This window comes from Dromiciops gliroides, chromosome 5 (genome assembly GCF_019393635.1).
Source record: "Dromiciops gliroides isolate mDroGli1 chromosome 5, mDroGli1.pri, whole genome shotgun sequence".
NCBI classification, from domain to species: domain Eukaryota; kingdom Metazoa; phylum Chordata; class Mammalia; order Microbiotheria; family Microbiotheriidae; genus Dromiciops; species Dromiciops gliroides.
In genome coordinates, this window is record NC_057865.1 from 296,685,333 (window position 1) to 296,699,472 (window position 14,140).

At 47.6% G+C, this 14,140-nt stretch overlaps 1 protein-coding gene across 1 annotated transcript in view; it reads right to left on the bottom strand.

Moving 5' to 3' along the window:
• The window catches only part of MOV10L1 (Mov10 like RISC complex RNA helicase 1), a 59,195-nt gene that overhangs the window by 13,695 nt on the left and 31,360 nt on the right, over positions 1–14,140 (bottom strand). Inside the window, 5 exon segments of the mRNA XM_043967737.1 lie at positions 2,600–2,764; positions 3,890–3,989; positions 6,492–6,613; positions 12,666–12,812; positions 13,452–13,630. Of these exon segments, the coding sequence (XP_043823672.1) occupies positions 2,600–2,764; positions 3,890–3,989; positions 6,492–6,613; positions 12,666–12,812; positions 13,452–13,630 (713 nt within the window).

Sequence of the window (14,140 nt, forward strand, 5' to 3'; positions counted from 1 at the left end):
AAGAAGCAATGCCACTAGCAAAGGGAGAGGTACAAGTCTGGTTTGGGAACGGGCACAAGAGGGAATGTTCAATCACATCAAGACTGATCTGCTCATTCTGGGTTGGGGATTTCTAATGCCAATTGTGGAGTGGTCACTGACGGACAGGAAATGAGAGAACAGTGAAAGGTCTGTATGAGCAGGCCTGGTACATGCTTAGGAGATGGGCCTCTAGGCACCCTCCATGAGCTCGGCACCGTGGGGCTTGTGTTCCCAGGTGATCAGTCCTGACTGTCCACCAAGGCGGAAGGACGGCTGACTCCATAAATCTTCCAAGAGGAAGCTTTAAAACCCCGTCCTCGACGGCCAGGCCACACCCACGGCTAACAGGCACGGCTGTCTGGGTGAGCCCGGGCTGGCGCTCAGACCCCTCACTGCGCCTCTGCTCTGGGGCAGCTTTTGGTTTTTGCTCCCCCGTTCCTGGCCAGCAGACCTGGGTCTGACAGTGCACACCTCAGGCAAAATGCAAAATGGCCCTTCCAGTCTCCGTAGGGTCCTGTACACGAACCTCACTCTCTTCACAGAGCATCACCGACAATCCTGATTGCTGACGCCTTTGTGGAGATTTCTGCTGAAGTGAGTTTGTGTATCTTGTGTGTTTTCAGAAGTGCTTTTGCATACACTGACTGGCTTTCTCTACTCATTTCCCACGCAGGAACTCTGGACAAGAGCCAGTGGGACAGAAAATGTGCTCTTTAAGGTTGTAGGGCTCCTCCAATGGTCCTTGCACAAGTGGGGGCCAGAGCCTGGTTCTCTGTGGTGCCCTAACCCTGCTGGGCCCAGCAACTGTTCCTATCGTTTAACGTAAGGCCAGTAATCTGGGGGAGAAAGCATTGTTTCTGGGTCTAGGGATGCCAATTTTAACAGCAGGTGGCACTGGCTCCCTTATTTCCACCACTTCTCATCCATCTGCCACATACAACAGCTCTGCATGTTTTCTTGCTCCAACTGGGTTCCGACTCTCTTTTGTGTCCTCCCCACCCCTACCTCCCTCACCCTCCATTGCTTCCTACAGAATAAGAACTCAAAGATTTGCCTAATGAATTACTGAAAAATATTTTACTATTAAAGCAAAGTTCATATCATTTGATCATAAAACCTATTTTTATCTTGTCATTTACTGGGAGAGTTTTACATGTGTATTAATAAGTATCGGATTTAAACATATTAAATTTTCTGTTTAGAATGTTTTTTTCAACACAATTCATTGTCATTTCCATTTTGGCCATCCAATTAAAATGCCATCATAGCAAATTCTTCAGAACCTCTCAACCACTTTATTTTGTATCGGGGCATTTTTATCATGTCTGACACCCTACTTGTAACCCTAAGATTTATGCCAGGCTGAAGGACTTATGTGAAAAGGCTCAGCTACTCTGTGGTGAATTAAGTAAAAATCAGATGCTTCTAATGAAGCAGGGAAAGAAGCAAAGGGTCATGTTGGCAGCTATTTGCTCCTAGTCCTTTCTTTGCACTGGGCTGGTATATGAACGTGGACTGGCTTTTCGGGGGGCCACAGTTGACCATCTGAAGTGAGAGAGAGTGTGGAGGAGAAAGATGAATATTTTCTGTTTAATAGTAGCTCCATCATGATTTGAGACGATGTGACAGGGGACAGTTCTTTTTTTTTTTTTTTTTGCAGGGCAATGAGGGTTAAGAGACTTGCCCAGGGTCACACAACTAGTTAAGTGTCAAGTGTCTGAGGCTGGATTTGAACTCAGATCCTCCTGAATTCAGGGCCTGTGCTTTATCCACTGTGCCACCTAGCTGCCCCTGGAGCAGTTATTTCTACAGAAAAGATGTAATCACTGTTACACATGGGTGACTGGATGGTCCGATGGTGTTTTATCAAAAGCATTAGCAGGACCATCGAAAACCAACACTATCAAGGCAACATTACATGTGGTAGGTTTGGAGAAAGCCCATAAGGCTCATATGGAAATAGGTTTTGCACATCTTCACATATACACTGACATCGTATAGTTTGCCTTCTCAATGGATGGGGAGAACAGCTAGGAGAGGGAAAGAATTTGGAACTCAAAATTCTAAAAAAATGAACAACAGATGAAAAATAAAGTAAGGAAAGAAAAAATCACAGAGAATCACAAACACCGTGGAGAAATCACTGTAAGCAGATGAAACCACTATTACCACTGGATGATTATGGAGAGATAACCATAAAGGGTAAGGAGGCCTACACACAAGGAGCTCAGATTCTGCGTGAGAGGAAAACAAGGACACAGATCAGTACCTTAGACATACCCAAGTGGTTAAAGGCCAGGCAGTTTTGAAGGAGGGCACGCTAAGTGGAGAGTGTTAAGAAAGGCCTTGGGAAAGACCTTTGGTGGAAAGCAGGCAATGACAACGATGTTAGGTCATGATAACAGCTGATGGCATCCTAGCTGATCCTCAAAATGACCCAAGAGGCAGGGGCTGGCCACACAGCTCAAAGTGTACACGGCTGGATTCAAACTCAGGTCTCCAGGATATGGCCTCTTTGTGAAAGGATTTGAGGAAATAAGACTTTATCTTTCATAAAGAGAGATGGCATCTAACTTACCAGCAAAGGATTGTAGGATCCACAAGCACCAAAGGCATTTTCATCTCTCAGATACAAGGGTCGGGACATGAGTCTTTCCAACATGGACACATTCAATCCGTAGGCAAGAGCAAGCCTGGACTTGATGACCGGGCCGAGCTGCATAGGGTCTCCAGCCAGCACAATCTATGACAAACAAAGAGCGGTGTTCTCCAAGCCCTCAGAAGCGGCACCATCTCCTTCTGTGTGGGCTCAGCAGCTGGTGTGTAAAGCAGCAGACTGGATGACAAGCACATGCTTCCGACTGACGAGCAGCAGGAGAATGACTGCTCAGCAGTGAAGCCTATCCCAGAGCAGAAAACTCGGCCAAGTCTAAGGACTTTTTTTTTTTAGTGAGGCAATTGGGGTTAAGTGACTTTCCCAGGGTCACACAGCTAGTAAGTGTTAAGCGTCTGAGGCCGGATTTGAACCCAGGTCCTCCTGACTCCAGGGCCGGTGCTCTATCCACTGCACCACCTAGATGCCCCCTAAGGACTTTTAAAAAAGACCTTTGGAGATAAAAATCATAAATAATTTCCGCTGCTTAGGTATCATGGCTTAGCAATGCCCTGACAAAGGGTCTGAAGAACTGAGGCTCACTTGCCAGAATGCCCAGACAGCCTATGAAAAAAAAGCTGATGCGAGAGCCCTGGACCCACCCCAGAGGGTATACAGCAGGAGGACATGATGTTCAGGAGATTGACGCTTGAAACAATTGCTAGAGGCCCAACAGGGATCCTGGGAAAGCAGGCAACATAACAAGGTGGATGGGACACGGCTTCCATCGCCAGGCTAGTGGAGCTGGCAGCCATAAGGCAGCCTCAGGTGAACAAAAACGAAGCTTATAAGCAGCCACAGGGACTCTTGAGGGCTATCATAGTCAATAATTAAGTAAGGAAATGTAGGCGTTCAATAGCATTCTTCAATCAGCCTTTTCAGACAGACATACCATGCTCGCCAGTCATCACCACTCCCACCAATTATCCTCCATTGGCAGTTGCCCACAACATTTAAAAGTTCTGGGTGCCCCAAGGAAAAGCTGTGTCTTGGGACACACTTCTTTATTTATTTATTTATTTTTTGGGTTTTTTTAGTGAGGCAATTAGGGTTAAGTGACTTGCCCAGGGTCACACAGCTAGTAAGTGTTAAGTGTCTGAGGCCGGATTTGAACTCAGGTCCTCCTGACTCCAGGGCCGGTGCTCTATCCACTGCGCCACCTACCTGCCCCGACACACTTCTTTATTAACAACAAAAGCCCCAAGCCCACCTTACCTGGCCATTAATTTCTGAGACCAAGCCCAAAGGAATGAGGCATTCTGGTTCACTGGCCTGTCCTGCTTCATCCACAAAAACGTGTGTGAAATGTCCAATTCTAAAATGAGAAACATGCTTGACATCAACCCCCTGAGATCCCACAGGATGAAAGGATCTACTGGATTCAGCCAAGCTGCAGCCAGGGAAACATGAGATGCTGGTCTACACCAGTGCCTGAAGCCTTTATGGAGGGTCTTCAGGAAATGAGGAGAAAACATGACCAAAAAGCTTCACTATTCCCCTCTAAGCCCCCACAAAGAGATGTTGGGAGAGCCAAAATAAGAACTGAGTATGTATCGTCATCTTCCACAGTCTTAGCCCCTAATCTCCGAGAGGAAGAAGGTATATGCTGAAAACCTCATCAGTGATTAGGAAAACGGAAACAATGCTAGTGGATTCCAAGATAAACAGATCACATAATTTACAACTGCCCCCTCACCCCCTTTTCTTGCTCCAAATTAAAGACAACATCCTCAGGGTCCATTAAAATAGATCATTGGCAATGACCATCCTGCTCCTTGAGTCCATTCCCTCTGTCAGAGAGGCGGTCACATGATTCCTTCTTGGTCCTCTGGCACTCTGGTTATTGCATTAATCACAGTTAAGTCTTTCAAACTTATTTCTCTATGCAGTGTTGTGGTGCTTAAATAAATTGTTCTCCAGGTTCTGCCCACTTCTCTCTGTATTCAAACAGGTCTTTTCAGGTTTCTGTGTCCATCTTTTTTCATAATTTCTTACGGCAAAATAACTTTGCCTCACATTTAAAGTATCATTTGTTCAACCATTCAGCAACAGTTTTCAGTTCTTTGTGACCAAAGTATTGCTTTAAATATTGTCAGGCACATGATTCCTTCCCACCATCCCCTGATCTCTTTGGGGCATGTGCCTGCCTAGCTGTGGTATCACTGCATCAAAGGGAATGCACGTTAGTGACTTTTTAAGAAGAGTTCGATTTTTTTTACTTGTACAAAAAAAGCCAAGTTAAAAAAGCAAAAACAAAGACATCAAAAGAAAAATAAGTAAAAATGTTAATAGCCTCTCTGAGAGAGCAGGTATAGAATGAATTAATGAATGAAAATGTGGAGGAGAGTAAAAGCCAGAAATTCTAGGCTTTTCCTCAGCCTTCTCAGTTGATGGTGGGTCTCATGATACAAAGTAGTCTCAACGAGCAGAAGCAGCAGCAGGAACATGAGGGGTCATCACAGACAATGATGCCTTGGGCACAGCCAGATCCCTCACACAGTGCATCATCTGAAGTAACTGGATGATACACCTGGGGAATTCCTATTCATTGGCATGTCCCATACAGGATGTGGCTTGCTGGTCACCTAAGGACATAAAAGGCCCACTGACGTGGAATCTGCACCTTTCACCCTTGGTAGATGTCCTGAGACTTTGAGTTGCCACGGCTGACCAGATGGGTTTCCATGTGGAGATGGGGGATGGGGGCTGTGTCTACCCAAGGGAAGCAAGCCCTGGAGCATCCTTACAGATGATACTAAACTGCTGGATGGTTACAAGTACCTCATTGTGGGCCAATGTTAAATCTGAACAAGGTACCCGCCTGACTCAGGTCTGCTCCTAATAGAACACTTTTTACTCTGAGCTATTTATTCTCTTTACAATTCTCTCCTCCAAAGTTCTTCTATTCATTACTTCAGTGATCTTGGTTCATCTCTCTAGAACTCCTGCAGACTTTGTGGCCAAGCCATTTTTTCTGAGACTCTGCTGGTCGTTGCTGTGAAGTTGTCATCTTTCACGAACTTTCTTTACTGTGATTGGTGTCTTCCACTTGTTCCCAATTCCGGGGTCATTTCCTGAAGTACTGCAGTTTTCGTGGCCCTCTGGAGCTCCGCAGTTTAGGCACGCTGCAGGCCTCTCGAGTCCCCCTCCCCTGGTTGCAGCCCCGCCAGCTCCTCTCTGCCCCGGAGCCTGTGTGTTGAGCTTTCGTGTTCAGTTGCTGTAGGCTTCCTGGATATGTGCCCCTCTGGCTTCTCTGACCAGGCCCCTTTCCGAGTGCCTGCAAGATGCCAGCTGTCTTCTCAGCAGTCCTGGGTTGGGTTGGTCATCCTCTGGATTTCTTTGTCATGATTTGGTCCGATACTCTCTGGTGATCTTTGCTGAAGCACACTCGAGACGTGGGCTGTTCTATTGACATGCCCACACACAGCCTTCCATGGGAAATCTCCTAGTTAACGTCAACAGGAAGGGAGGAGTTCTGGGAACAGGAAGGACAAACACGAGTATTAAGAAGCCAAAGATGAGCTTTGCCAACACGACAATCCATCCTAGGATGGCCCTTGTGCTACACAGAAATCGCAGTTCTCAATTCCTTGAGGGCAGGACTATTTTGTGGCTGTGTCCCCATTCCCAGTAGAGGGCCACCTCACACAGATCTGCTGACTTCTGTCATAGCTGCTAGGCCCTGCCTCAGGAAGAGATGTTCTCTGACGTTTTACTGCCTTTTTCTCATGAGTGTCTCTTGGTGCCTCTTGAGCAGACCCCCTACAAAATGCGAACAATCTCCAGGAACCCCAGAAGCTGCACACGTTTTAGGTACCTCACTCCAATCTGGTAGAACAGTCCAGAGCTGCTGCACGTGGTGATTATGATTCTGTAGCGAGACGCCTTCCAGACGTCTTCCCCATCTTTGCAGTAGAGTCTTACAGTATCACTAATGGTCTGTGAAAACAAAAAATATGCATTCACATTAACCATTTTCTTTGAACACCATTTGACTGGCTCTTTCTAAGCCCCTCATCCAAGTAGGAGAAGGGGGGTATGGGCCGGATGTAGAAGAGGAAGGTGGGGTGGGGCATGTGGGAAACCTGAGCAGGACACCTGGATGGGAAGGCCCTTCACAGCGTGCTCCTGCCTGCCTCGCCAGTCTTCTGACCCCTCCCTCCCCACCACGTCCTCTTTGATGGCTCCCAGCTGTTCCATCTCCTGACCCTGGCATTCTCTCTGTCCACCCCTCAGGCCTGGAATGCTCTCCCTTCCTCAGCTCTGACTACTGACCTCCCCAGCTTTCTTCAAGTCTCAACTAAAATCTCACCTTCTACAAGGAAGTCTTCCCCAGCCCCTCTTCATTCTAGTGCCTTCCCTCTTAAATATTCCCTATCTATTCTGTGTAGAACATGCTTTATATAGATGTATTTGCATATTGTCTCCCCCACTAGATTGTAATGGACAGGGCTGGGGGTGCAGTGGATAAAGCACAAGCCCTGGAGTCAGGAGGACCTGAGTTCAAATCCGGCCTCAGACACTTGACACTTACTAGCTGTGTGACCCTGGGCGAGTCACTTAACCCCCACTGCCCCCCACCCCAGACTGTAATGGACAGGGACCGTCTTTGCCTCTTTTTGCCAGTACTTAATAAATGTTTAACAATGGAATGAGTGAGCGGAAGGGCACGAAGGGGAACAACATGACGTAAGACTGGAAAGAAGGGTGGAAGCTGACTGTGGATGGCTTTGGGGAGGGGGCCGATTATGAATTCTGTTGAGAATGTGGCGCATCCTAATACGCCTCCGTGACATTCCCTTCCTTTCCAGGCTGCACTGCAGACTCACTCGCTCCCACAGGACTACTCAGCCTGCTTGCCCCTTGAGGACAGGGACTGCCTCTTTCTGCTTACGTTCCCGTTTTCAGTAACGTGCCTGGTACACGTCAGTTTGTGGCGTCTCTAGAGCTCAGGGGAGAGACTAGGATTAGGTATGTGAAGCATCTGCAGAGAGATGGCTTAAGTCCCAGGAGTGGATGATGACCCTGCGCCCACCTCTGACCCAAGCTTTGCTGGTTTGGGGCCTGCTCTGTGGGTCCTGGCATCAGAGGCGTCCCACCTTCCCATCCCCCCTAGAGCAGCAGCCACAACTCTTGACTCGGCCCCCTCCCTGCCAAGGTTCCAACCAAGGCCAGGCTCTTCTCGCCTCCTCAGCCTGTGTCTGGTCTATTTTCCACGTCTCCCTGCTCTGGTCCCTTATGCACAGAACTGCCAAAATGCTATTTCTAAAGCCCAGATCTGAGGCCGGAGCAACCTCGAGCAGAAAGCAAACATCCGGCCCAGGCTCAGCCTAGGTTATTACTCTCCTTTATGCACTCCCGCCAAGTCCACCTGGCCTGGGGCACTGACACGCCAACCCCCGCCTTCCAGCCTCTGCAGGGTAGTCTTCACAACCGTTAGAATGCCCTCCTCCGGGGGCAGCTAGGTGGTGAAGTGGATAAAGCAGCAGCCCTGGATTCAGGAGGTCATGAGTTCAAATCTGACCTCAGACACTTGACACTTACTAGCTGTGTGACCCTGGGCAAGTCACTTAACTTTCACTGCCCTGCAAAAAAATCAAATAAATAAAAAAAAAAAGAATGCCCTTCTCCACACAGCCTCTCAGACTCTGAAAGTTCACCTTAAAGCCCAGCTCAAGTGTCATCTGGACACGAGGCCTTTCTTGGTTCCACCAGACATCAGAGGTCTCACTCTTCAAATGACACCGTGTCCACTCTGTTGGGCATTTTATTTAATTGTCTAGGCCGCATCTACCCACAGAATGTAGTTTTACTTCTCCCCTGCCCTAGGATAGTGTTCTGTACATAACACGTTCTTACAAATTCCATTTTGAACAGAATCTGATTTGTTGAGTTTAAATGAATTAAGTCAGAGTGAAAGCTTGATGAGATACAAGACTCTGGTCCCACTCCTCTAAGAGTTTTAGAATGTTACAGAGATAGCTGAGAAAAGAGAAAGTGAAGAGCTTCATGGCAAGCTCTCTGAGGGGAGTGATTGCTTCTTTTTTTGTCTCTTTATTCCCAAACCTAGCATGGTATTCAGCTACAAGAGCATGAAACTGTTTCTGGTTTCTCAGGCCTACAGAGGGGTAAGAGCAGGCAGACCTTGGGCTGATGCTGGGCACTTTGGAAACTGGCCTGGGGGTGGGGTCTTTGTGTCCAGTGAATAACTAGCTTGTTTATGGCTGAGGGCACTAATCATAGGAGACTGCACAGAGTAAATGAGGAGGGAATCTAAGGGATACATACAAGTTCTGTACTGTTTGAAGGGCTGGGCACAGGGGCCATCAACGACCTTCCATTATTCCGGATCATGTAACCTGTAAACAGAAATAATGTAGCCTGGGGCCCCTCTACACACTATGCTGAGGGTCAAAGTGCTCTTCAGACGAGTGTGCTCATGCCCTCCCCCATCTCACTGAGCTACTGTTTATTCAGCAATAATAATCATAATGACGAGAGCCAACATTTCTTCAGCATTTGGAGCTTGACAAAGTGCTTTCCATCCATTAGCTCATCTGATGCCCATAAGAAGCTTGGGGAGGGGGTGCTCTTGGGACCTTCATTTCACAGATGAAGAAAGAGGCTGAAAGGTGTCAAGTCACTTGCCTAGGGACCCACTATTAGCGTATCTGACTTCATATCTAGCCCTTCAACCACTATACTGTAAGGCAAAGGAAAAGACATTTCAACAACCAGACCAGCAAAGCAGATAACAAGGAAGATCCCCCTACATGCACTAGGGAAAACTCCTGAATCCCACGCCACCGGGGGAAGAGGAAACCCTGCTCCCTGGGCAGCTCCCTGGCCACTGCTGCACCCCGGCAGGAAGGCCCTTGTGTGGAGTCAGAGTCAGGCACCGAGCTGTCTGAATGGGGACCACACTTCGTCACGTGGGGTCTGGCACTCCTCGTGTCAGTAAGCCAGTCAGCAAGCTTTTTCTGTCCTGTTTTGGGAAGTATGACCCAGAGCACCAGACACAGGTGAGAGGGGGGCAGTTGTTATCTTCACTGAATGTCTGAATCATCTACCACATGTGGTTTCTCAGAGAAATTCAGTGATGGGGGGGGCGGGGCAGTTAGGTGGCTCAGTGGATAAAGTACAGGCCCTGGATTCAGGAAGACCTGAGTTCAAATCCGGCCTCAGACACCTGACATTTACTAGCTGTGTGACTCTGGGCAAGTCACTTAAACCTCACTGCCCTGCAAAAAAGGAAAGAAATCCAGTGATGGAAGTTCCATAACTTCTTAGGAAATAAACACCAACATCTTATCACCTCCATGACGAAGTCTTGTTTGTCTAAATAAAATCTACTTCCCAAAGAAGGCTCAAAAAACCGGGGGAGCCCAAAGCCTAGGGCTTATTATTGTCCACAAGACACAAAAAGGCAGGAATTTGAAACAATGGACTACATCAAGAGAGAGCCTGACACAACCTGACCCAGGAAGATTTTCTTTTTAATATTTCCCTCTCCCTTTCATTTCTGGCGGAGGACCCACCTGAAATGGGCCTGGATAACAGGATCTCTGTACAGGAATTAAAGCAAGAATTACAAGAATGTTCTTACTTGAAGTCAAACAGAGACCTGGGGCAAAGATATGGCAAAATTCAAAGACATGAAATGCCTGGCTGGCTGTGATCCATAAGTACCTGGGTCCTGTAGGTAAACTCTCCTTCTGGATAGAAAGTCCAACTATATGGATAGAGCACCGGCCCTGGAGTCAGGAACACCTGAGTTCAAATCCAGCCCCTCAGACACTTAACACTTAACTAGCTGTGTGACCCTGGGCAAGTCACTTAACCCCAACAGCCTCACTAAAAAAAAAAAGAAAAGAAAAGAAAAGAAAACCCAACTATATCCAAAGCACTGGAAGCTGACAGACCTCCCTGTCCTTACAGGAAAAAATGTAGCCAAGGGTTTAAAGCTAGTCTGATAGAGTGAAGGAAGGACCCGCTTACCTAAAACCTCCAGATGCTTAAGCCTCTGAAAGGGCTCTAAGCTAAAAGCCTTCCTCTTTGCATGAGGAAGAGGGAACACCTCTGCTCAAAATTCCAAATGAAGCCAGAAGCTGCTCAATACTCAGTGCCCTGTACAGCACTGACCAGCAGGAAGAAGGCCTAGTGAAGCCGGGTGCTGACATCACCAGACAGTGGCAGCTCTTAAGCAAGAGAACCACGAGTAGCTTCTTCATGGGTGGCACCTGGCACGTTTCCTACACATGCATGTTTCCCAGCCATGCCCATTCTTCCCACTGGCAGATGTAATCAGTGGTGAGCATCAGGTTTATGAGAAAAAGCATCTTACAGTTACTTTTCATCCAGTTCCTTTGCTCTGAACTGATTCTGTCCTCTGGCTAAGTCCAGAAATAAGAACACCAGGGACGCTCATGAGGTATGGCTTTGGAGGAAATGAGTATCCTCAGGGGCCCAAGAAAATAATGGACTTGGCTTCAAAAAGATCTGAATTTTAAAAAGCAAGCAAACAAACAAACAAGATCTGAATTCAAATTCACATCAATTAGTGATGTGACCACAGGCGAGTCACTTAAACCTCTCTTTGCTTTAGCCTCCTAAGGTTGTTGGGAGGATCAAATGAGATAAAATTGGCAAAGCATTCTGCCCATCTTTCCGTGCACCGTGCCCATTGGCTGTTAGTGCCGGCACAGCATTACTACTGCAGAAGTTCTGGTGCCACCACATGCACACATACAATGGACCACCTGAAGCTCTGGAGTCCACAGGATTGGGACCACCTTCGGCGAGCCTGGGGGAAGGCCAAGTGGGCTTCACTGCTAGGTCTACTAGGTTGCCGTCCTCGCCCCTGGTCTTGTCCTGATGGAAAGCCAGCACAGGAGGTCCAAGTGCCACAGAGCATGAGCTCCCGGCCCCTCTGCTCAGTCATCAGCCTTTCCTGGCAAACTTAGTCCTCAAATCTTACATCTTAGTTCATGAGGAAAATATAAAGATGTCAATGAGGATACAAGAAGCAAATGCTTCACATCAGTTTACTGAGCTCCCTGAGGACACTGCTTACTGTTTGCTGAACGGAGTTTAACCCTTTCTCAGTTTCCTACTGCTATCCATGGAATCCTTTTCACTTCTCTGTGTTAATTCACTATTACGCATGAGGGGGCAGCTAGCGGGTGCCAGAGTACACAGAGTGCTGGGCCTGGAGTCAAGGAAAATCTGAGTTCAAATCCAGCTTCAGACACTTACTATGACCCTGGGCGAATTACGTGACCCCATTTGCCTCCGTTCCCTCATCTGTAAAATGAGCTGGAGCAGGGGATGGCAGACCACTGCGGTATCTCTGCCGAGAGAACCCCCAATAGGGTCATGAAGAGTCAGACCTGACTGAAATGCCTCAACCACAATTCACACACGAGGCCCTGAGCTTGGTGTTGTGGGGATACGGAAACAGATAAAACACAACCTTTATCCTCAAAGGGCTTCCTTCTGCTTCACTGGGTGGTGCCACGGGATGGGGAAGGAGAAGTACACAGGCAACTGTCCCATGAGGCAGAAGAGAGGCACTGTCGAGAGGTAAATACTAATTCCTGGGGGACTGATAAGGAAATGGCTTCCTTTGGGGGAGAGTGAGGGAATGGGGAAGAGCAAGAAAAAAGGTCACTCAAAGGGCAGATGCCACGGTGCTGGGAATGGGAAGCTCAGGCTGAGGAGAAGGGGGAAGTAAGTCGTTCAGTTTGGCCAGAGTAAAAGTGCAGGTGCAGGAGAGCGGGGATGTGGCTTGGGGCCACATCATGCAGACCTGAGTGTGAAAAGGAGGCAGGGACACGGTGTGCTTGGAGTTAACTTGGCAGGAGATGCTCTCTCAGGCCTCAAACACGAGTTCATTCACACTCGGCGGGAACATCTCATCCCCCACACTCCAGATTAGCGGACTCTGGCGGGGGCAGGGGAGAATGAAACTCTGCACACGATGAAAAATTACCTCCTCGAATCTGCAGGTGGCGTTCACTCTCACCATGGCGCCTGGGGCGAGTACTTTGCTCTCATGCAGCCGCATGCAAACGAGGTCAGTGGCGCTGTTGGATGGGGCACAGACTAGAATGCGACTGTCCGGTAAAGCAGAATGAATCTGTCACAGACAAAAACACCAGAGACATGAAGCCATATTTTCCCTCTTTATACCACCAGATAGTAGAAAAACCAACCAACCACAAACTAGTAACTCTTATAACATAAAACCTGGGCATCGATTTAAGGATGGGAAGAGCCTAGGACTGGAGTGCTGTTTTAGTCCCTTCATCTCTGCATCTGTTTGCTAACTTTAAAATGAAAATGCCCACTCTGCCACTCTCTGCCATAGCACAGAGCTACAGGATTAGGTACAAAAAGCTTAATCGATTCACTGATCTCATTAAATATTTATACATGTAAACCTGCCGTTTTTACAGCCTGGTGATATTGGCTAGACTCATTTTAAGTAGGGTTTCTTCTCTAGGTAAGTTGCTGCTACCCTGGGATGGAACAGGCTGCCGCCTGAAAATTCAGTATCTTCCAAAGGCTTCTAGGAAATCGGACCCTTAAATGCTGTCAAGTAGCCCTAGAGTTAAGAATTTTGCTGAATGATACACCTGAGTACTTAATGAACAGCATCCAACTGCCAGCTGACAATGGGAGCTTGCTGCCTCCTCCTCCAACAATCTGAACCGGGAGTCTTGCCTGCTTCTGCTTTTAAGGAGCATCCTGGGCTCTGTTTGCCAGAGAAAGTTACCTGCAAAACAGCTTCTATTATGGTAACTGTCTTTCCAGTTCCTGGAGGTCCAAAAAGAACGTATGGGATTGGCCGGCAGTCACCACTGAGGATTCTTCTAACTGCTAGTTTCTGCTTCTCATTTAGAACTGGATTGAAGAATTCACTCTCTTTGGATTCTGAGGCCTGTATTCCATTCACTGTGTACTCAAGGCATAAACACAAAGTTTCATATAGAGGGTAAACAACAGAATTCAACTTTCACCACACTGCCCCCCCCATAATCTTATGTATACAACACAGCCCACTCTTAACAGTTGAGAATAAAAGTAATACCATGCTGAAAAACCTTCACTGATGACCTGAGAAAACCCCAAATCCCCAGTGAGTATTTGGAACAGAGGGGGACAAGGCCCTGCCCTGCCCAACTATTGGGAACAAGACAAGAACCCTATGGGGACAGTTAATGAGGGTACCACATTAATGTCCCAGATGGGCTAAGAGAGGCCTATGTGGGGTGGTTTGTTGACTGAGTTACTGGGATGGCTCCCACAAGACAGCCTAGAGTTGGCAAAAGATCACTGAACCAGCATTTGCTAAGCACTCTGCCTAGCTTTCTAGGACTATCTAACAAGTCATAGATGGGCAGCTTTGTGACAAAGTGTAAAAGAGACAGTTACCACTCACAGTAACAGACGTGTCAGATAAAG